Source organism: Magnolia sinica, chromosome 4 (genome assembly GCF_029962835.1).
Source record: "Magnolia sinica isolate HGM2019 chromosome 4, MsV1, whole genome shotgun sequence".
NCBI classification, from domain to species: Eukaryota; Viridiplantae; Streptophyta; class Magnoliopsida; order Magnoliales; family Magnoliaceae; genus Magnolia; species Magnolia sinica.
Window position 1 is genome coordinate 30,656,778 of NC_080576.1, and position 24,785 is coordinate 30,681,562.

Sequence of the window (24,785 nt, forward strand, 5' to 3'; positions counted from 1 at the left end):
GAAAAATGGGGTAATACGGAGGCTGTCAACACTGGATTCGGCGATTGAAAATTTTATTAGCCCGATTTCCGAGTTTGGGGTGTGACAGAAGTAATTAAAATTTATTAATTTAAAGGTGGGAACTACGGTGCCAAGGATCCACTTGTAGCTCTTGGGATGTTACCTTACTTGATTCAAACAACACAATTGGAATTGGAGTCCTATCCTATCCAATTGGAAAATATAGCAATTAAATCAAATCTTAACTTTCATTGACTTAATTCTCAATGGAGGAGAATTGTAAAGATTAGAAGGGATTTCATCACTACCCTACTATGCCTAGGAGATGATGGTGAACAATAGGATTTACCAATCCCACAATCTCAAATAGGAAAAGAAGTTATTCAAAGTTATCGAGATCTATTGTAATTTGAGTCACAACAAACCATTAAAAATTGAAAATATTCCTTAAAATCAAACTAGAATCAATGAAGTTCAAATCAAAACAAAATAAACATTCCAATCATGCTACAAGCTTCACCTCTTAGCCCTAGCGAAGAGATTTAGCCAACCATATATATGATTGAACTAAGAACTCTTAATAAAAGCATAAAAACAAACAAAGGAAGAAGAAGAAAACTTTTGGCGGTGGCTCTCCACGCTTTTGTTCCACTCCTTAAACCCTAAAAGATGCCTTGGATCATCCAAGGGATTCCTATTTATAGTTGGGGAACTCTAACTTTTGCATCGAGTTGAAAAATTCTAAAAACCGCATTAAATTTATGCGGTTTGTGCACAATCTGTGTAACCTTATACGAGTCAAAGGTCATCTTCGACGAGTCAAGGATTTCTTCAACGGGTAGAGGATCGCACGAATTTAAAAGATAATGTTGCTGGAGTTCGAGCTGAAGTTTCTTCGACTAGTCGAGTCAAAGCTTAGGCTGGTCAAAGTAAGGCTTAGGCTAGTCGAGAATCATGCAAATTCATTTCAAATCTTCGATTCTCTTCATTCCTCACTTGATTTTCTTAGATCTTTGGTTTGTGCATTCTTCAACCTTGGTCTTCTAAGATTCATCCATTGCCTTGGTAATTTTTAAGCATCAAATCCATGCTTTTAACATTCTTTTCAATCCAAGCTCTTAGATTCACCTTATAATGAAAACATGTATAAAATATAACATTAAGCAATATCATGTTCATAAAACTAAGATATAGGTAAGGGAAAATATGCAATATTTGATACTCAACAATGCCATTATCACCATTATTTTTATTATGTGGCCCACACGAGCTCTGGATTAGGTTGATATGTAGGCCTTAGCCTTAAAATCGCACTGCAAAAGGGATGGGCGGCATGGATTATACACATACATCAATATGAGCCATACGAGTTGGGCCTTGCCCACGCCCAAAAAGCTTCCGTCTACATCACTTTCTCAGCATTAAATATAACCTAACTTATTCACTCAAAAACTGTACAACTATTGAATCAAAAACAAGGGTAATTTAGTATATATATATATATATATATATAAAAATCTCAGGACATGTCAGAAGGCTACCCTCGAAATATTTGGAAGGTCGAACCTCTTTCGAAAATTTTACCATACAACGATGTCAGTACCGTCAAAATCCCTTTGATACGTAATGTCCATCACGTGGAAATATGAGAGCGAAATGAGGAGAGAGAAGGAGAAAAAAAAAAGTGAATATTTAAAAGATAATTTTATTTCTCATAACCCCTAGGTGTTAAGTTACTTTTTAAGATACGATGACTATAAATTTTAACTGATTTACCGCTATAAGTACAAGAAAATTACTTATGAGCGATATCCAAAAGGCTCTAATTGACCAACCCAAAAAAATCGCCTGACCTTATAAATGCTAAAGGAATTCACATTCCAAACTGAACCACAATCATCCCATATTCACCATGGATGGCAAGGCCTCGGACATGGAGAACAAGAGCGCAAAGAAAGACGAAGCTGTTCTATCCATAGAGCAGATTTATGAGTGCGAAGAAGTCCCGGGATGGCGAGAGCAGCTGACGTTTAGAGCTTTCGTTGTGAGCTTCATGTTGTGTGTCATGTTTAGCGTTATCGTGATGAAGCTCAACCTGACCACCGGGATCGTACCTTCTCAAAACATATCTGCTGGTTTGAGGGGTTTTTTCTTCGTGAAGATATGGACCAAGCTCCTTGAGAAATCCCGTCTGTTGAAGCAGCCGTTTACGAGGCAGGAAAATACGGTTATACAGACGTGCGTGGTCGCCGCCTCCAGCATCGCCTCCAGTGGTATGTTGTCATAACATCATTGCAAGTTGGTTTTGTTTGGCCAGTTTTAAGTTCTTATCTCCAACTACTGTTGAAGGATAACGATCTGTTGCACTCTTCAATGAAAATGAACGAAGTCTATTCTTGAATATCACTAATTATTTGATTTATTAAAGGAAATTTTCTCATAAGCCACCTCTGCTTTTCTCTATGTACTTAAAAAGTGCTACCTTTAAACTAATTTTCGAAAACAGCTTATTATTTCACCGTTAGTTCCAACAACCTCTGGCATATATTATGACCAATGTATTTACGAAATTAGCCCTCTCTCTTTTCAAACAGAAGAAAATTACCCATCTCCTTTAAAAAGAACACAAGCTAGGCGGGGCCAGTTCAATGATGCTTGGGACAAATCCAACCCGTCCACAAATTTCGCCACCTCATTTTCGTCATGATACGAAAATCAAGGCTGATCCAATGCTAAGGTGATTCCCACGGAAGAATAAAGTGAGTGGGGAAGTTCGTACAGTTGATACTACACTAAATTTTCCTTCCGTGTGGCTCATCTGAGTTTCAAATCTACATCATTTTTTTATCCAAGCCGTAAAATGATATGAAGGAAATGATGAATGGATTGGATTTCTCTCAAACAATATGGCAGACCCATGATCACGGATATCGGAATGGAGTCTTACTGGAGCAATCGTCAGGGATTGCGAGAGGGGTCAGTGGTTATCATAATCTCTTAATCTTGGTGGGGCCACTTTCTCGATGTTTTTCACACATCCGAACCATCTACCATTTTCACCATCACATTTTAGGGCATGTATCTAAAACATATGCTGATCCAATGGTCAGTGGGTCCCACGGAAGGTAAAAGTCAGTCGGGAATGTTAGTACCGTTGAAACTATGCCCTTATTTCCTGCGTATGGCTTCAGATCTGCATCATTTCTGCGTCCAAGCCTTAAACTGATATGAAGAAGATGGTGGACGGCTTGGATTTCTCTCAAACAAGACGGTAGACACCAATATCATGGCAACCATCTCAAAAGAGTCTTACGGAGGAGTCGGAGTTGTGACAAGCGTTAGACGTTATCACGGATCCGTTGAATCTTGGTGGGGCCACTTTCTTGATGTTTGTCACAAATTCGAACCGTCCATCATTTTTGCTGTCTTATTTTAGGCTGTGGGACCAAATCCAGTCTGATCTAATGCTCAGGTGGGACCCATAGTAGGGAAAAGTCAGATAATGGCATCGAACGGTCCACTGCTTCTTGGCTTGTGACAACCCGAGCACTGGATCAGCTGCCTCATCCATCAGGCCCCCATGTAAAGTGACCTAGCCAAACTTGTCAACACGATAGATTTCTCCCAAACACCACGGTGGGCCACACGATGACAGAAACCATCTTCAGTGAGCCAGAAACGAGGAGTCAGGGACGTGACAAGCTTCAGGTGGTTGTCATGCGGCCCTTAATATTGATGGGGCCAAAAATCCAACCCGTCCACTAGTTTGGCCATCTCATTTTAGGACTTTGGCCCAAAATTGAAGCTAATCTAATGCACAGGTGGGTCTCACAGCAAGAAAAGATGGCTTGATGGCTTACTACCGTTAAAATTGTAAATGGTTCATTTTTCATATTTGTAGCCCATCCAAACCGTTTAAATGGCATTCCCAACGGTTCGAAAGTTCATTCCCAGTGGGCTGGATGTAAAATCCGAATTTTGCCGCCTGACCTAAAACTTTTGTGGTCCCGTGACGCCCCAAAGGGCTTGCACTGTTGCCTGACGTGTGTGTGACCACGTGAGCTTTGAATCTATACCATTATTTTGGCTAAGCTGTAAAATTATATAAGGAAAATGGACTGCTCAGAGTTTTCTCACCCAACACGGTGGGTCACCATCTCCCAGTAACTTGATGGTGCCAGGCTGTAGTTATCATGCTGCCGTTCAATCTTGTTGGGGCCCACTTCAAGATGCAGTTATCATGTAGGCCTAAACTTGAGACCTATCCAATGCATAGGTGGGTCCCACAATAAGAAAAGATGATTCGGTGGCTTACCACGGTTGTCCATTTTTCATGGTCTACGGTCATTTGCAGTGGGCTGGATGCAAAATCCGAAAACTTCTATAGCCCCACAAGATTTGAAGGGCTTGCGTTCAACATATTCTGTTAGCTAACCTGTGGCCACTTGAGCTTCGAATTTAGATCATTTTTTGCCTGAGCTCTAAAAATATATGAGAAAAATGAAGGCTTAGATTTTCTCAAACAACAAGGTGGGGCCCGCGATCATAGTCACCATCTCCCCATTGAAATCTGATACAGCATAAATGTCTGTCATACAACCCTTGAATCTTGGCGGGGCCCACTTTAGTGATGCTTGTGGTAAATCCGACCCGTCCACTAATTTGGCAATCTCGTTTTAGGGCATTGGCCTAAAATCGAGGTTGATCGTGCATAAGTGGATGCTACGGTAAGAAAAAGTAGGTCGAGAAACTATCAACGGTCTATTTTTCATGTTGGTAGGTCAACCAAACTGGACGCGGATTTCTGCGCAAGGATTCTGGGTGGGGCCCACTGCGATAAGGTCATCCGTTTTTTCAGATAATTTTAGTACATGCTACCGAAAATAAGGTGTATCCAAAACTTAAATGGCCACACAAGAGGAAACAGTGGAGATTTAGCGACCACGGTTGAAACATTTATATGCCCACAAAAGTTTTGTATCGGTTTAATTTATCGGTGTTTTCACTTCATCTCAGTGAAAATGACATTATAAATGGTTTTGATGGAATATAAACATCAATGCAGAGCCTAGGAAGGTTTAAACGGTAGACATTCTTTTCCCACTGTTTCATCTCGTATGACCCAGTTGAGTTTTGGATCTCCTCATCTTTGGTCATATGTCCTAAAATAAGCTCAAAAAACGGATGGACGGGTTGGATTTCTCACAAATATCACAGTGGGCCCCACTCAGGATCCTTGTGCAGGAACTTCATGCGAAAAGGGATTCGCAGGGAATCCGCGTCCATCCAAACCAAACCATTTAAATGACATTCCCAATGGTTAAGAAGGTCATTCCCAATGCGGTGAACATAAAATCCGGATTTTGCGGCCTTATGTAAAAGTGTCATCCCCCCATGACAGTTCAAACGGCCTACATTCAATACGCACTGTGACCATACATGTAGACCACCTAAGCTTGGGACTTGGATTATATATTTTGGGCCGAAGCCATAAAACCATATCTGGGAAATGGTGGGTAGCTCAGATTTTTCTCAAACAATACAGTGGGCCCCACGATCACGGCCATCCTCTCCCAGTGAGATACAGACCAAGTCATCATGTAGCCCTTAATCTTGGTGGGGCTTAATTTCATTATTCTTGTGACAAATCCGACCCATCCACCAGTTTGGTCATATCATTTCAGAGCGTGCACCAGAAATCAAGGCTGATCCAATACATAGGTGGGTCTCACCAGACGAAAAAGTTATAGGGTGGCCTTTACATATCCATTGTTTGTTGGCTTGTGGGCAACTAGAGTGCTGGATCTTCCTCATCTTGTGGCCCTCTAGCTAAAATGACCTGGCCAAAGTTCTGAACAAGGTGGATTTGTGTCGAACATCACAGTAGGCCCCACGTATTTCAACATGGTCGTTGAAGGGTTTTCTTTTTTGCACTTGGCCAACTCTAGCATTAGATCTGCCTTAACTTTGTTTTTCACCGCCTAACAAGACATGAAGAAACTGGTGGACGGTCTGAATGTCTCAAAGATAATGGTGGGCCCCACCAAATCGACCCGGGTGTTCATCGTAAATCTCCTACGTAAAGCGAAAACCCATGCAAACAAGTTTTAAAGTCTACCTTAAATGGATCTCTGGAAATGGAATGGGTAAGATGGTTACTTCTAAAGAGGGTAATTAAACATATGTCATTTTTCTACTTAACAGCATTATTTCATTAGTATGAAGCTGCCCAGGCAGCAGAAGATCCACATATGTAAACAGTCGGCGGTTTTGGAAAATTAATTTAGAAGTAGCAGTTTTTTCAGTTCATAGACCAAAAAATAAGCAGCTCATGAGAAAAATCCCTTTATTAAATATTGGGTCAAGTCACTAAAGACTGGGTTTTGAGTCTTCCAGTCTACCCAACCTGGCTGTGGCTGGATAGCATGTTGAGTAGAGTTTTCCGGTTTTTAAACCATGCCTCATGGCAGTAGATCAATCAACATTTTTTCTAGATTATGAGTTGGTTTGTACCAACTTCGAATTCTGCCAGGAAAGGAATGATTGATCCGATGATTTTGAGATTCGGATGTTGATTCTTCATCTACGGCTCATCCAGGAGGCATGTTAGTGATTGGACAGTCTGGATCCATCTCAATGTGAGACAACAATGGTTTTTGTAGGGATGATATGGTACCCACACACCAATCATCTTACTGAGATGAGCCTCACAAGCTTCTTCTATGTGAATTCTAATTTCTACGGGTAGATTCCCTCACCTTGGAAGTTTCATTACGGCATGCAAGTGAAATACCAAGGGCATGTCTGGCATGTCGTATTAGGTGATGTTGCATAGTATTATCGAAATGATTACATTAAATTGCATATTTATTTAGGTAGTATTTCAACGAACAGGATGAATGGAATTGGAATTTGTTATCATTATAATAATGCAAAGCAATACATGAGAAATCAATAAGCCAAACATGAAATTATGTATGTAAATTTTTGTTACACTGTAACCATTGCACTAATACCGTGGCTGTCCAAACATTTGACTAAATGTTCAGAGCACCTCAAATTACTGTGTAGCATTATAATATATAATCATTGCAATAAAGTAATTCAATACCACCTAGTTCTACAATCCAGACAGGCCCTAAGTTGCATCGAGCTAACCAAGTTTTCAAGCTGACTCAATGTCTTGTCCAGACTCTACCAAGTCATGCTAGTCAGCAAGTTTCCTTGAAACTCAGCTCGAAATCTGGCCAGTCAAGCCGACTCGGCTGAGTTTCGAGTTGATCCACCGAGTTTTAGAACCATGGTGTGAGGGCCTGTTGCATTTCGCTCACATTAATCTTTTATTGTTGAAAACTAGCGAAATCAGCTGAGTTTCGAGTTGATCCACCAAGTTTTAGAACTATGGTGTGAGGGCCTGCTGCATTTCGCTCACATTAAATCTTTAAGGTTGAAAACAAGCTTCACCTTTAATTTCTTTACGTTATGACAATACCATGCTGGATTTGTACTAACAGGAGGCTTTGGGAGTTACCTTCTTGGGATGAGTGAGAAAATCGCAAATCAAACGACGGAAAAGAATGGCCCACAGAATATCAAGAACCCTGCACTAGGATGGATGATCGGGTTTTTCTTTGTCATTAGTTTTCTCGGGCTTTTCTCTGCGGTGGCCCTCAGAAAGGTACTTCATGAGAATTTCCCATCTGAACTTTACCAACATGCATGGATAGATGGCATTCAAAATAAGATGATGTATCTAGAGTAAAGAACCGAAACTCGGTTTTGGAGTGAGAATCAAGTGGGTCTGAAACCACTACAAATCACATGGACTCGAGTGGCAGAATCACTATGACTCGTTCAGATAATGTACATGGGTGGTATAAGACTAATTTCATTCTACACTAAAATCGAGTCGCCTCAGTTTCACCCTACTTTCGATTCTGTGATCTAGACAGTAAATAATCCAGACAAATTCTGTTTGAGGTTTGCTCGAATACGTCCTGGTGAATTGCACGATGATACATCCGGATTTGGTCCATTGGAATTTGGTAGTTCTCAATGTTCCAAACTGTTTATGATAGGGATTCTCTTGAGAGGGATACTCAATTGAACGTTTTAAATCTCTCCCTCCCTCCCACCATTCGGTAAGAAAGTGAATGCTTTTCTTTCATCAAAAGAAAATTTAATCCAGAAAAAGAAACCATCTAAGAGATGAATGCCTCTCAATCCTTTGTTGATCTCAAGAATTCTTGTAAATTCGTATTTAAATGAGACTTTGTTTCAGATCATGATCATTGACTATAAGCTGACATACCCCAGCGGAACTGCGACTGCACACCTTATCAATATCTTCCACACCCCTCAGGGAATGAAGCTAGCAAAGTAAGGCTTTGCTGAAATTCTGCATTGAATTTTATCAGTTTTCAATTGAACAGACCATTGAAACATCCCTCTTTCTTTCTCTCTCCCTTTTTTTTATTTTTTTTTATTTTTTATTTTTTATTTCGCATTCCTACAGGAAACAGGTGAAAGCACTTGTCAAGTTCTTGTCCTTCAGTTTCATCTGGGGTTTTGTCCAGTGGATTTTCAGGGCAGGACATGACTGTGGATTTTCATATTTCCCTGCATTTGGTCTCGAAGCCTACAAAAACAGGCAGATATAACCTCCTTTCTATTTTACAATTTCTTTATATGTTTACTGGTAACTCCAAAATTATTGTCAGAGATTATTTCCTGAAACCGGAATGATATAGGGTGTCAATGGGCCGGGCTACGGACTGCCAAAATCAGAATTTGAATGGGCCCAGCCCGACGGTCCAGTGTAAAGCAGTTCAAAATCCAAGCAGAGACCACCCCAGCCTGGCCGTTGACAGCCCTAAATATAGTCACACACCACAATCATGAGAACCCTAACAACACCAGGTCGGTGACCTACAAACAAGCACATATGAGCCCGCCGATTGATACAGTAAGGGCCTCGTCTATAAATGGTCGATATCAGGTTTATTATACCCCATCATGTGAATTAAAATGACACGGACTTAAAAGCACGAGGGAGAGTTGAAACTGATTAGGATGCAACTGAGACTGGGAAGGCACCCATTTCAAACTGTCTACAGGTGTAAATGTTGACTAAGCAAGAGGGGGACTGAATCTGAAAAATAGGGATTGAATCATTTCCAATATCAAATCGTTAGATTTTTTTATTATTTTTTTTCATGATTTTCTTAATATGAAAAATCCAAATAAATCAGAATAAATTAAAAACTTAGCAATCATTCATTTACCGTCAATATGCACAAGTAATACTATATGATGGTAGTGTTAAAGGATCCTTATCTTTCCTCCTTTTTCTTTTTTATTTTCTTGTCTTTCAAGAAATTTTCCTTTTAAAAAATTATAAGGATTCTTTAATAATTTATGTTCTTATCACCTTTCCTTAATGTAGAATCACATTAGAAAAACGCCTTTTGATTATGTAGACCGACAAAAAAAATTTGTTTGATTTCTAACCATCATTTTACAATAAATAAGTCAAAACATAACTGTAACCATCCATAAAAACATTCCAAATGAGTCATGCATCAATTTGGTGTTTTGACCAATTAAGAAGTAAGAAATCATTAAAAAAAATAATAAAAATAAAATAACTATACGATTTAACGTTGAAGAAAATATATATCATTTAATCTTTTATAAAGAACAAAATAAAATAATTTACATTTTCTAAATGATTCCACTTTTAAAGGTTTTTTCTAAATGATTCTTAAAGCCCTAATCAATTTAAAAACATAAAATAAAAGTAAGTGAAACTTAAAATAGAAGAAAACAAGTATAATTTGAATCATAAATCGGAATTTGAATCGTAAATCATAAGATTCAGATAATAATTTATATAAAAAGGGATTTAAAAGCGGAATTCAAATTGTTTTGCTTAAAATTTGACTCAAATCATATATCCTAAATCATAGGATTTTGACAACATTTTCTACAGTTAAGATTCCATCAACATCAACTATAATTGGGTTTCCATCATTTGTCATGGAATCTCTTTGTAACGAATGTTTCACATCAGATAATCTGTCATTAGGTTTACTATCACGAATGATTTCTGGCTCTAATTCATGTTCTGGGCTTTTTATTCCTTGGAACAGATTCTACTTGGACTTCTCAGCTTCCTATGTTGGCATTGGAATGATTTGCCCTTACATTGTTAACATCTCTTTGCTGGTTGGCTCTATTCTGTCATGGGGAATTCTGTGGCCCCTCATAGGAACTAAAAAGGGTGATTGGTACGTTGCGGATCTCGGGCCTGACAACCTTCACGGCCTCCAAGGCTACAGGGTAATTTAAATCATCAAAATTGCCTTGTTCATGAAAATATCTGCTCTCAAAGAAGATAAAGAAAAATTTCCAAACCATCCCTATTATTTCAGAAAATTGACAAAAGACACCCTCAATTAACTATTTGGACACAAAAAACTCCCGAGGAAACCTGGGTATCCTGGTGGATGGTCATCTGAACCGTCCGTCCATTCCCCTAGTGGATCGTCTGCACAGAAAAATTAAGATCAGTTGTACAATACATGTATCTACATTAATCCAAGTATACAATCTGACAGCTTTCAAACTGCAAACAGGGAATTATAGAACAATGTGTGCTGTGATTCATTATGAATCATGCAATCAAGACTGTGTGTGCATGCGCATGTGTAATTTATTCAATAGCATGCGTATGCATTCAATATCTATAATAATAACATTTATGATTTCATTAACAAAAGAAAAAGAAACACTTTCCCATTATGTTAGCAAAGTAGAAGTAACTTACGTATATCAATGATTACATTTCTCCATAATCAATTTCCTTGGCACAGGCTACAAGGTTAGCATTGTTTCACACAAAAATGAGATTTTCACTACTGTCCAAGTAAGATTATTAAAAATGGAACAGGTTGAATACTACCATAGAACCATTTTGAGTCCATTATTGGATAAACATTGGACTTTTCTTTTCTTTTGTTTTCTCCCAATTCAAACGTACCCTAAACTTCTTCGAGACTTGAACATGAAAGTGAGAAGGAACGATATCATAGCAAAACTAGACTTGGAAAAAGCGTATGACAGAGTGAGTTGGAGCTTTCTGAAAGACTCTCCACAAGTTCAGGTTCAGCCAAGTGTGGATTGCCATGGTAGAGAAATGTTAGGCCGGAGTGTGGTTCTCTATCCTTTTCAACGGTGAAGCATGTGGTTTTTTCAGATGCAGATATGATATTGGGGAGAGGAAATCCCAAACTAGTTGGACAGGGGCTACCTTGAAATGTTCCATAAAGTAGTTGAAAATTTCTGATTTTATATCAGCCTGATTATCGGTCTTGAAACCATTGGGAAGCATGATCTGTAGAATGGAGGATTTCCTAAACCGCTCATTTGTCGACGCATGAAAGAACATAGTGTTCTTGTCCCCGTCATCCAACCACTTATTGCGCAACTTTTGTTTCCAGAAAACTTCCTCCATCATTTCCAACCAAAGGAAATGCTCCTTGTCCTCTTTCATCCTTTGAAGGATCAGTTTGTTAGGACTGTTGCTGGCCATTTCCTCAAGGAGATGGATAGATTCTTCAACCTGCTGTATATTGGTAAAGATATTCCGGAAGACCTCTTTGTTCCATAGCTTCAGTGCCGCTTTGGTGTTTTTCAGTTTAGCAAGAAGAGTAGTCATTGGATTGCTGCATGGGACAGAGTTCCAGGAGGTCCTGACAATGGATTGGAAATCTTCATGCAAGGTCCACATTCTCTAGAAGCGAAAAGGGTGAGGCTTAGAAGGGGGCGGGATTGGAAATGAGAGGAGGAGAGGAGAGCGGTCAGAGTTAACTCTAGGCAGATGATGGACCTAGAATAGGGGGAAGCACTGAATCCAGCTTCCAGAGAAGAGTGTTCTGTCAAGCCTAGCCCATTTTCTACTTGTACTGGCTTGGTTGTTGCACCATATAAACGCACTTCCATTGAAGCCAGCATTAATTAGCCCCAAGCGATTGATAGCTTACAGGAATTCTATAGAGCTCTAGTTGGACAGATGGTTCCCTCCAATTCCTTCTTTTTTTAAGGCGAAATATATTCAACTCGGGAATGAGCTTTACAACGCACCCACCCTTCAGGCCTGGATGGAAAAAAAGGACCCGAACAGCAAGCCTATCATATAACTGACCAAAAAGGACCCCCTATATACCTTGACCACGGGAACTAGTCTCCCGAACATTACCCAGCCCAACTCTATCCAAGAATAAAAGCCCCCTGACGTCACGAGGGAGGGCACTCGTCAAGGAAGAGAAGAAATATCCTTGGTCTTCCGATCCTCTACGAGCCATCCTGTCCACTAGCCTATTTCCTTCCCTGTAAATATGGGAGATGGACATATCAGCCCTCAAGCAAAGCTTCTGGATCCTCTACAACCAATACTTCCACTGCTAGCTCAGCTGGGAAGACCTGTCCACCACCGACACAACCAACTTGGAGTCGGACTCAATCTCTATCTAGTTGAATCCCAGGCCAATGCAGAGGCCAAGACCATGAGCAACCGCATGGAGTTCAGCCATAGAGTTGGTCCCCACCCCAAATCCCATGGAGAACACAAAAATAAGGGAGTCATTGTCCTTCCTGCAAATTCCACCTCCCCCCGACATACCTGGATTTCCTAGAGCCGACCAGTCCACATTAAGTTTGACCCGACCTGGCCGTGGTCTCCTCCACCTCACCACTTCAAAAGACTTGCCCGACGGGCTGATGTGGGGAATGCCCAAATCAGTGAGCAAGCTAGGGGTAGGTAGGGAGTGCAAAACAGAGCCAAAGGATCCATCGTACACTGTGCCCAGCCACCATTTCACCCGAGCGATGACCGACGAGGGGTTGGAAGCGTGACCCTCAAACTTGGCCACATTTCTGGCACGCCAGATCTCCCAAAGGACGAAACACGAGGCTAAGCCTTGTATGACAATAGATTGCCTACTGAACTGGGGTGGAAACCACCAAAGCTGCAAAGTGGAGGGGACAGTCTGCGCAACTGACGAGTTGATACCGAATGTGGCCCTAAAGAAACGCCAAAGATCAGTAGCCAAAGCTCCCCTGACGAAAAGATGGCCCAACGATTTGCAATTAGCCCTGCGGAACCCGATTCCCTCATAGCAAACACAAGAGGGCGCGAGCCTCACCCCTTTGGACTGCATACAGACGTCCACCGGGATGGCCTTGCGCAGCAGCCTCCACATGAACATGGAGATCTTCGGAGGCATCTTAGTATGCCAAACCCACTTAGCCCATTCTTTCCTCTGACCATGCTGACGACACTTCTCCCAGGCGGACTTGACTGAGAAACAGCCAGAGAACAATCTACTTCCTCATCAGAAACATAGAAACCAACCTGGAAAAGGAAATGGACGATATCCTGAGGCAGATAAGAGAAGACGGACGATGGAGGGAGAGGCTCGTCCACGCCGATGAAGTCTCAAATCCTCAAGGTGCACAGGAAGGGAGGGATGGGGCTTTCTAACCGAGAATCGAGTTTGCCCAATCCGGTCCAGTTAGTCGACCAGAGGTTAGCGTCACCCTGCCCGACGAAAAACTTGATCAGGCCATCCAGGTAGCAGCAACTTGATACTCCTCCAAAGAGGGGAGGCCGGCGACGGGGATATATTAGCGACATCGGGGAGAAGGTCGGTAGTGTATTTGGAGCGTATAAACGAGACCCAAAGACTAGGCCGCTTGCCAAACCGGACTGCCCACGCCATCTTGAGCCGAAGGGCGTGCATGACCTCCTTCACATTTCTGATACCCAGGCCCCCCTCACGCTTAGGGAAAGTGATCGCGTCCCACTTCGCCCAATGGAGCTTGCGTTTACCATCCAACCATCCCCAAAAGAAGGCAGCGAATTGCTTCTCTAATCCCTCAGAACAAACGCAGGGAGCTGAGCCGCCGCCATGGTGTGCACCGGGATGCTCCCAAGGATGTGTTGGATCAAGACAGCCCTACCGGCCTGAGAAAGGACCCTTGCCTTCCAACCTGCAATCCTTGCTACAACCTTATCGATCAGAGACTGAAACAGTGACTTCTTCACTCTCCCTGAGCATACAGGAACCCCCAGATAGACAGGGCGTTTGATCTGACGATCCCCAGTTGTCTCTCGATGGAGGCGATTCTGGACCGAGGAATGTTGCTCGAACAGAAGAAGGAGCACTTGTGGAGATTGATTTTCTGACCCGACGCGTCTTGGTAGACCTAGAGGAAGTTCTTATAATTAGTGGCCCATAAGGAGGCGACCCCCCTGTTCAAGAAAAGTAGCGTGTCATCTGCATAAAGCAGATGAAAAATAGGAGGGTAGCCTCTCCGCAGCTGAAAAGGCTTGCACACACCCCGCTGCACTAAGGCCTTTATGCCACAACTGAGCGTGTCGGCAGCGATAATGAAGAGAGAATGCGAGAGAGGGTCTCTTTGCCTCAGCCCTCTGGTGGACTTGAAGAAACCGGCAGCCTCGCCGTTAACAAGAATGGACAACCAGCAATTAGCCCAGCATTTTTCCACCAGCCGTACCCAAGCGGTACTAAATCCAAAGCCCTCTAGAATTGACTTCAGAAAATCCCAATTGACCCGATCATAAGCTTTTTCCATGTCTAGCTTCAAAACAACATTACCGCCGCAGACTTTTCTGTTAATGTCCCTGAAAATTTCCTGGGCCAAGGCAATGTTCTCGGCAATATTACGGCCCTGAATGAAAACGCCTTGCTCAGGGGAAATGAGGGCAGGAAGCAGAGGGGCCAGCCTGGCCGAAATGATCTTTGTGAATATTTTATACACACAGTTACACAAACTGATAGGACGAAAATCAGACAGCCTCCTAGGGGCCGGGGATTTAGGAATGAGGCATATAAGGGAAGTAGTGAAGGCCCTAGGAAAATCGCCCCCTTGAAAGAAATCGACTGTCGCCTGAGTCAGGTCCCGCCCGATGATATCCCAGCACCCAATAAAGAACGAACCTGGAAATCCATCCGGACCCGCTGCCTTGTCAGGGGGAAGGGACCGAACAGCTTGGACGGCTTACTATTGAGAAGGAGGACGCAAAAGCACATCATTGTCCGAAGCAGTTAATACCCTTGGAATTTCAGACAAAAAACATTGAAGGGGAGGGAAGGGATGGTTGCTGCCAGCGCAGAACGTCTCCTGGAAGTGATTGACCACCTTAGCCGAGATGATATCAGGGTCGACAACAGTCTCGCCAGAAGCCAACTCAATTGATCTGATCTCAAATTTTCTCTGCTTGCACATAGTTGACGTGTGAAAGAAACTAGTGTTCCTATCTCCCTCAGCCAGCCAACTGTTCCTAGACTTCTGCTTCCATAAGATTTCCACCATAAGCTCAGCCTTGGAGAGGTTCTGTTAGGCGGTCGCAAAATCCTGATGGGCAGCCCCATCTAGCTCACTAGAAATTGAGGCCTGCTGGAGCTTGAGATCTGCCTCCTCAAGGTCTCGCTTAGCTTGTTGCACCCGCTTGAACACATCCCCAAAGATCTACTTGTTCCACAACTTAAGGGCCGCTTTCACCTACCTGAGGCCCTTTCACCTACCTGAGCTTCTGCTGACTGTTCAGTAGGGGTAGAGGGGAGGTGACACCCTCCCAAGCATTCCTGATCACCTGCAAAAAGGATTCATGTTGCATCCACATTCTCTGAAACCTGAAAGGTCTAGTTACGGACCTGCTCGCCTGCGTGGGGATGCAGAGGAGGAGCGGCGCATGATCAGAGGAAGCACGGGGCAGGTGCTCCACATGGGAACCTGGGAAGGAGCTCAACCAGTCTAGGTTCAGCAAGACTCGGTCAAGTCTGGCCCCAACGCGCACAGCCCCCGACTGATTATTACACCATGTGAAACGATTGCCAGAGAATCCCGCATCAATCAGGCCCACCGAGTGAATGGCCTCTGCAAACTCGTCAGCGCTCGGTTGGTCAAAAGATCTACTGCTCCGCCTCTCCGAGGAGTCCACAACCGCATTAAAGTCACCACACACGGCCTACGGACCTCACACTACTCTAAACATCAAGGTGAGACCCTCCCAAAGGCCCCTCCTTAAGAACCTGTTACACTTTGCATAGACAATAGTAACCTGTAAAGGGGCCTAAGCATTTAGCAGAGAAACTAGCAGGGACGACATTTGGTTGGAGGCAGACAAAAATGAGAGCTGCAGAGGGTTGTTAAAGAAAACCCAAACTTTTCCTCCCATATCACCGTTGGAAAGTGAAGAGTGAAAGCCTAATTTCAAAGCAGTCGACACACGTTTACCTTCGCTGATCATGGGTTCCAAGATAGCAATGAAGAGTGGAGAGAATTTCGAAGTGAACCTTTTAAGGGAAGTTAAGGCAAGTCGGTTACCTGCAACCCAGACATTCCAAATGAGGCAGCTACCCATTAATCACACTTTCGGATATCACTGCCATGGTGGTATTTCCGCGCAGCCTCTGCCCCCAATTATCACCTGAGAAAGTGGCAATCCTAGCGGCCCTAGCTGCAGGTCGGCCTCTCCTCCTAAAAACCTTCATAACACGCCTACCTTGGTGCACCCGAAGCGGGTTTGACGGGTTAGGAGTGGCGGCTACAGAAGGTTGGATGCATGGGGAGTCAATATGGGGCGGCCCGAATAATATGATTTGAGTGGATGAGTCTGACTGGGTCGAGTTCGAAGGGTTAGGTATCTCCCTGTCATCAGACCTTCCAGCACTGAAGAAAGGGGAAAGGTCTACCTCCAGGTTGCCCGGCAGGGCGTCACCCATCGAGGGTCCGAGGAGGGCGAATAAGGGGAGTTCAAGGGGGACGAGCAGCTGTTGTCAGCGCTGCATTCACTCTCTTCCGACCACCTGATGGGAGAGCAGCCAACCGATTTAGCTTTGGGCCGAGGTGTCCACCTCGGGGCGAACTTACTGCTGTTGCTATCATGGGGAGGATCAACCTAAGAAGCCCTTAGGTGACACTATTGCTGGGCAACATTCACTTCAGTAGGCCCCACATAGAAAGGGGCCCAAGTCAATCTTAGGAGGGGTTCTCCAGGCTCCTCTTCTATGGTTAGCGGGGTGGAGTCGAGACAGGCATCAGCATTAACATGGACAGTAGCAGGTTGATCCCAAAATCCTGCAGTCTGATGGTTTGCAATCCCTTGAACTGACCTGACTACAGCATTCTGTCGAACACCAGATGGGGAATTTTAATTGCAAGAATCAGTTTCCTGTCGAAAACATCTCACCACCCAAGCCTTAGTGCTTTTTGGCTCGTTAACCTGTACTCCTGTAGGGGGTAACTATCACCCAAGACAACGAGGTTCAGAACTTTTTAAAGGTCAGTCCCTGGTCTCAGGATGACCTTGACTCGAGCAAAGACTTGAAATATCCCAGACTTGCTGGTGGTGTCAATTTGGACAACCTCCCTAAAGAAATTAGCTAGGTTGTCAATAACCGATTCCATCCAGGCATGGGCAGGGATGCCGAATAGCAGAATCCAAACCCCTTTCTCACCCTGAGCTGAATTCGGTGACCACGGATAGATGGCTTCGAGCCCCATCGAATTTAGAAGAGAGGCTTCTTCCATGAAGTCGAGGATCTCATCCTTGGATTTAAAGACGATGAGGAACAAGCATTGTGATAATCTCGCCACGTCAATGGCAGAGGCAACAAATTTGGAGGTCCTTATTGCTCCAATGAGGCAAAGAATCGATGTGTGAGGATCTGACACCACTCCTACCTGCCCAAGTTATAATTCCTTCAATTCAGCTTGACGGCAGCCTCATCAACTACTGAAGTGTAGGACTTCTCTATTGGCAAGGATCGGCAATCCGCAAAATTGCCTGCCTTAGGCATAGAGGTGCCATTTCCCCTATTGGCGGTCACTTGGGCAAATGATCGAGCATCTAGCGTGCGAGGCACCCTCACCTAAGGCGGAGGTGGGGGAATGGGGATGGAAATCCTTTGGGATCTCGGCTTGGCCATACAGACAATAGCCACCCTACCATCGATTTTCTTGCCATTCAACACTCCAATGGCGTTACTCACCTCAGCTTCATAAAGAAATCTAACAAATCCAAAACCCCTCGGTTTCTTGGAGTCCGGAAAACAAGGAAGGAGCACATCAAGAACGTTACCATACCTGCCGAAGATGGATGCGAGCTCTTCATGGGAGCAATCGAAGGGAAGGTTCCCAACGAAGACGCTAAATCCGATGTCTCCATGCGCACAGGAGAAGGGGGCGAAGGGGGCTGTCCTCCTAGTCGAACGCCCTCTCCTAGAAACTCGATGCGAGGAGCTGACTCTCGAGGGTGCTCTACCCCTCCGACGGGGCATTAGGAAGTGCGTCCCTCAAACCCTAGCTCAATTTACCGTAGAAGTTCAATCCCTACTGCTTCCTTCCAGAATATCTGTAAAATAAAGTAAAACAGAACTAATGTGTTTGGATCCACTGAACTCCCATCTTACTCATATCCCAATTGTGACATCCAACTCTACTTCATGATATTTCTTACACTCTTAATATATATTCCTACTACCTGAGCCCTCCCATCTGGATTATTGGAATTGCCAGAATGTGTGTGCCTCCAATTCCTTCTATTTGGGAAGTGACTGCATTAAAATCTCCGCTGATCAACCAAGGGTCACTGTTTAATGAAGCTAAATCCTCCATCTCCTTCCATAGTTCTCTCCTATGGTGTAGGGAGCATCTTGCATATACAAATGATGGGAGTAATTTTTTTTACTTTTTTTGGATGTCTTGACTTTCGAGTGAAATTGAAATCATTTTTGGACAATGCTTTCAGGATACGTTGAGATGGGATGAGAAAAGGACCCAGACTTTTCCACCTGCTTCCGCGTTGGAAAGGGAAGCATGGAAACCTAGCTTCAGGCCTGTTTTCACTCTTTTGATATCGGGAAGCATCGATTCTAACAGAACCACAATGGATGGCTTGTACTTTTTGATATGACGCTTAATGGACCTAATGGTGGGAGCATTTCCTATCCATCTGATAGACAACCTGAGTTGAGGGCCCTGCTGTGTCTTCTCCTGTCTCTTCCTCTGACCGGCGTGTCCCGCTGATTGAATGTTCTGACTTGGTTCAAAACATCCATATGTACAGCTCCACATAGGGTCAGATGCGATGGCCAAGATTGTGAGTTGCTCCCAATCTGTTCCCACCCTGCTGATGGAAGAGTCCCCTTGTAGGACTATTTCTGGGTGACCCTGGGATCTGTGAATTAGCTGAGGGGATAGGGGAATTGGATCTTCTTTCTCCCCTACTGACATTGGGACTGGGAAGCATGGTGATAAATCAACTTGAAGTTGAATCGCTTCAGTGCTAGCCCATTTCTCCCTAGGTGGAGAATATGGGTTGTGCAGAGTGCAGGGTATATGGATAGGATCCCCCGAGTATTCCAAACGAGGACCCAACAGAGGATCCTCATCCTCTGAAAGGGAGTAGACCTTGTCCCTGAGATTGGTATGCCCGTTTGGGTTAGCTGGAGGAGACTTCTGCTGAGATGGAGGGGGAAATCTGTCCCCACTACTCTATCCTACTTCCACTTCTTCAATCAGAGGACTGTGCAGGGAGTCTTGTATATGACTGTGTTGCATATTGACAGGGCAAAAACCTGCCTGACTCTGGTTCACTGCTAGTCTCTTTGGGACATTTCATCGAACATGTTCGACGGACGCGTTATTGGAAGCATTTGGTCGAACATGTTTGGCAGAAGGACTCACTGAAGCATTTTGACGAACATGAAGTGTAGATGGAGGCTGTGGGATTTCCTTTCTGTAGAAGGTGGCTTCCACCCACTACTTGGTGGAGACCTTCTTTCTGGGCGATGGACTGGATCACCCAATTATAGAATTTGACTAACCTGCAATAGCAGAAGGCAGTTGTATAGAAGCAATAATTGGGTAGGATTGGTCAGATACCTTGAGGTGGATGATTTTGTGAAAGTCATTCCCCTGTTGTAGTTTCACCTTCACTCTCACAAACACCTGGAACAGTCCAAATCTCGCATTCGAATCGATGTAAACGACGCTTCCGAATTGCTGACCCAGTTCGATTATCGTGGATTCCATCCAGGCATGAGCTGGGATGCCGAAGATTCGGATCTAGTTACCTCCATATGCTGACACCGAAACCGGGTGCCAGGCTTCAACTCTGCCAAATCCCATGTTTCTTTGTAGGGCCCCATCCACGCAGAAATCAATCATCTCCTGCTTCACTTTGAGCACCAGCAAGAAATTGTCTGATGAAATCCTTGCCACGTCCACTACAAAAGAAGAGAACCTAGAACTTCTCAGTGCCTTGATAATTTGTATGACAGATGTTTGTTCGCTGTCTTGAAAACCCATGACCCTAAGTTTTAGGGCTTTCCATTTAACTGCAACGGCCTCTTCATCCACATGTGCCTCGTGAAAGGCTGTCGGAGGAGGGAGAGGAGGTGCTTGGATCTTCAGTTTCTGAGCAAATGTGGGTTTAGTAGGTGGTTGAGGGACGACGAGCTTCTCCCCATGTATAGAATGGTGGCTCTAGTGCCCGATCCTTGCTGCATGGTTCCCCCTTTTTTTCCTCTGGCGACCTTCACAGACACTATTCTACCATCTATCCTTCTGCCATTCAGCACTTCCCTCGCCGCCCTAGCATCATCTTCATACTGGTAGTGAACAAAACCTTACCCCTCGATTTTTTGGATCCTGGGAAGTAAGGTATGGACGCGTTGATTATGTTTCTGTATCTCCCGAAGACCTTGAAAATGTCATGAATCGAGAAGTTGAATGGAAGATTTCCGATGAAGAGGATGAAATCGGATGGCCTATGTTCCCGAAAATTGGGGGTTTCACTTCTGTGAAATCTCTATAATCGTTCTCCCTTACTGCCTCTTTTGGGTTCCACTTGGAGGTGTGAATCGAACGAGGATGATATCTCGCCTCGTTTTTAGAGCGGTGATGGCTTCCCACGGAGATTTCCTGCCGGCAGATAGCCGGCTAGGTTGTCCCCGATTCGCGGTTTCCCCCGATTCGCGGTTTTCATAAGCTTTAAGCTACGCTCTGTATAGTAAGAAACATGCTATATAGCATAAACTATTTAAAACACTGATTAGTGGTGCGTGCTTGTGTGTGTGTAACTATACTGCATTTTAGTACCGCTAATGACAGTGTTGCTCTCTCATTGCTAATCCCAATCCTTGATTGAGGAGGGTTGCATTAGGTTGGCGGAGCAAGATTTGTGTAGCTGACTGTTGGGATAGGGCTTACAAGACACGACAACGATGATTTAACTACATAGCATACACTTAAGAGCATGTATTGCATCAACGCACATGATCCTACCCATAGTGTACCGCGTATTGTAGGAAGTTATGCACTGGGTGCCCATTCCCATACCATGTACAGGAGCGACCCGTGATCCAAGTAACCTTGGTACACATGCAATAAGAAAAACGCAAAATCGGTCATTAGACCATGGCCAACAAGTCATCCCAAGTAATGAATGTTTAGAAGAAAAAAAAAAGTAAAAATATCCTTTGTTGGCATCAAGTGCCAGACCACATTTTCGCTAACTTACTTCTCTTCTTTCAATTGTAACCCCTTTTATTATGTTATTTATAGGTCTTCATCGCCATTGCCATTATCCTGGGGGACAGCCTCTACAACTTCTTCAAGGTTATCAGCATAACAACCTCCTCCTTTCTTCAAAAAATGCGTGAGAAAGACACTAACGTAATCCCCGTGATCAACCAACTCTCTCCCACCAAGCCATCCATGTCCTACGACGACCATCGCCGGACTGAACTCTTTCTAAAAGATCAAATCCCAACACGGGTAGCAGTTGGGTGCTACATAGCCATTGCTGCCATCTCAATAGCCACTTTACCACACATCTTTCCCCAACTCAAGTGGTACTACGTCTTAGTTGTTTACATCTTCGCTCCAGTCCTAGCCTTCAGTAACGCCTATGGTTTCGGACTCACTGACTGGTCCCTTGCTTCCACCTATGGAAAGCTTGCCATCTTCACCATTGGCGCATGGGCAGGAGCTTCACATGGTGGGGTGCTTGCAGGGCTTGCCTCGTGTGGTGTCATGTTCAACATTGTCCAGACAGCTGCAGACCTCATGGGAGACTGCAAGACAGGTTACTTAACACTAGCTTCGCCTCGGTCCATGTTTGTCAGCCAAGTAATCGGGACCACAATGGGCTGTGTCATTGCTCCTTGCATCTTCTGGCTATTTTACAAAGCCTTCCATGACATTGGCACTCCTGGAACGGAATACCCTGCCCCTTACGCACTCATTTACCGTAACATGGCAATACTTGGTGTTGATGGTTTCTCTTCCCTGCCAAAGCACTGCCTCACCCTCTGCTACATGTTTTTTGCTGGTGCTATTATCATCAACTTAGTGAGAGATGTTGTGGGGAAAAGGGTCGCGAGGATGGAAAGGCTAATTCCACTCCCGATGGCAATGGCAATTCCATTCTATATTGGGCCATACTTCGCCATTGATATGTGCGTGGGGAGCTTGATACTGTTCATATGGCAGCAGACAAACAAGGCCAAGGCGGACAAATTCGCACCCGCAGTGGCAGCCGGTTTAATTTGTGGTGACGGGATATGGACATTGCCACAGTCGGTGCTTGCTTTGGCCAATGTTTACCCACCCATCTGCATGAAATTTCTATCAAGGAATCAGGAAAGGAAAGTGGAAAGTTTCTTAGCCAAGTTATCTTAATAGCAGAAGCCAGTTGGCATGTGTCTCTACGGTCAATATTCCAGTGTGAGTATGTATAAAAGTTAAGCCTATGCAGCAATGACGAGAATTCAAACTCGGCATTCAATCCAATAGCCCCATGTAGAAACTAAAGTTGTTTGATATATTATCACCTAGCAACAGTGTTTGCAATATGTGGTATTTGATTTCTTCTACGGAGAACTTAGGTCCCACAAAGATTATACAAAGGGTTAGTGTTTCTGACATAAATTTAAGGGCTGATGCAAGTCAGCAACTTTTTTGTTTTTTTGTTTTTGTTTTTATTTTAATTAATTAATTTTATTTTATTTTTTTGAATTTAGAAACTTTGAAGATACGGTTCACACTAGATTTCAGACCAAGTAGTACACTATATATATAGAGGGCATAAAAAATAAAAAATAAAAAATAAAAAATAAAAACAACATACAAGCTTCACAACCGAAATGAAGAGCAATGATTTTCCTACCATCTCACAATCCATTAGCAATTCGCAGACTATCAGTGATTATGATATACTATTGACGGAGAGGCCACTACTACCTCTAGAAGTAATATTTGTTGGGTTTTAATAAACCCACTCTTCTAACGTGTGGCTGCAGCCACCATGAAACAGGAAAATAAAAACTGAAAGAGAAAGGGAATGAACTGAACTGCTGAATTTTTGAATGCAATGGAAACGATTACACTGGTTTCATTTATAGGCTTTTCTCCTTATGTGAAAAGACAAAAAAAATCCCTATCTAGATGCTTCCTAAGGGCAGCTAAAGAAAGAAAAAAATCCAGAAAGAAATCTACTATTTATCTTAACACAGCTAGCAATCTATACTTAGAAAAAAAATCTAATCTCACAACTAGCTCAAATATCCTTACACGGTTTTGGATTTGCACAAATCCACCACCGTGTCCAACACTCCCCTTCAAACCAAAACCGGCTTCATTCCAAGCATTGATCTAAGTCTCCTGAATGTGTCAGTCAGCAATGCTTTAGTGAAGATGTCTGCACCACTTGTTCAATGGTGTAATAGTTTTTCAGCTTAACCAATTTCTGCTTTACTTGATCTCTAAGAAAATGATATCTTGTATCGATTTGCTTGCTCCTTCCATGTTGAACTAGATATTTAGCAAGTTCGATTACCGACTTGTTATCCACGTATATAACAGTAGATTCCTCCTGTGGATGCTTCAGCTCCTTTAGCAGATTCATTAGCTAGATCGTCTCACATACAGTGGATGAAGCTGCTACATACTCAGCTTCACATGTGGACAGGGCAACCACACTTTGCTTATTTGAATTCCATGTGAATGTTGTCAACCCAAGATAGAAAGCATAGCCTGTGATGCTTTTTCTTTCATCTTGGTCACCACCCCAATCACTATCAAAGTATCCATACAGCATCACCTCATCATCGTATGAATAAAAGAGACCAAACTCAATAGTTCATTTGATATACCTCAGTACTCGTTTTACAACTAGCCAGTGTGACTCTTTTGGCGCTTCCATATATCGGCTTAAAAGCCCAACACTGTAGACTATATCTGGCCTAGTGATTGTGAGATACCTAAGCTTCCGATTAGGCTCTTGAATAGGGTTGAGTCGATGTTTCTTCATTCTCCATCTTTTGTGAGCTTCAGGCCTGTTGTAATAGGTGTATTTACGACTTTACAGTCGACCATTTAAAACTTCTCAAGAAGTTCCTTTGTGTACTTCTTTTGGAATACGTAAATGTCGTCGACTTGTTGCTTCACTTCAATGCCTAAGAAGAATGACATCAATCCACCATCAGTCATCTCGAATTCTTTGAACATAGTCTGCTTGAATTCTAGAAACATCGCCTGGCTGTTCACAGTGAAAAGCAGATCATCAACATATAAACAAGCTATAAGCATATCACCACGGGCATTTTTCTTTATGTAGACAGCATGCTCATACGGACATTTGACAAAACCATTCTCTTGAAGATAACCGTCGATCCGTGTATTCCAAGCAC

At 43.3% G+C, this 24,785-nt stretch overlaps 1 protein-coding gene across 1 annotated transcript; it reads left to right on the forward strand.

Moving 5' to 3' along the window:
* Window positions 1–1,748: 1,748 nt before the first annotated feature.
* LOC131242949 (probable metal-nicotianamine transporter YSL12) lies at window positions 1,749–22,947 on the forward strand. The gene is made up of 6 exons (XM_058241944.1): window positions 1,749–2,273; window positions 7,515–7,678; window positions 8,282–8,379; window positions 8,516–8,650; window positions 10,152–10,341; window positions 21,658–22,947. Exons 1-6 carry the CDS (start codon window positions 1,913–1,915, stop codon window positions 22,774–22,776), a joined length of 2,067 nt encoding a protein of 688 aa, XP_058097927.1. The 5' UTR covers window positions 1,749–1,912; the 3' UTR covers window positions 22,777–22,947.
* The last annotated feature ends 1,838 nt before the right edge of the window (window positions 22,948–24,785 follow it).

Excerpts from the sequence above, each read along its gene's own strand:
- LOC131242949 (XM_058241944.1), top strand. The coding sequence starts at position 1,913 with ATGGATGGCAAGGCCTCGGACATGGAGAACAAGAGCGCAAAGAAAGAC. Across the intron at positions 2,274-7,514 it reads CTCCAGCATCGCCTCCAGTG|GAGGCTTTGGGAGTTACCTT; the intron begins GTATGTTGTCAT and ends TTGTACTAACAG. Across the intron at positions 7,679-8,281 it reads CTGCGGTGGCCCTCAGAAAG|ATCATGATCATTGACTATAA; the intron begins GTACTTCATGAG and ends ACTTTGTTTCAG.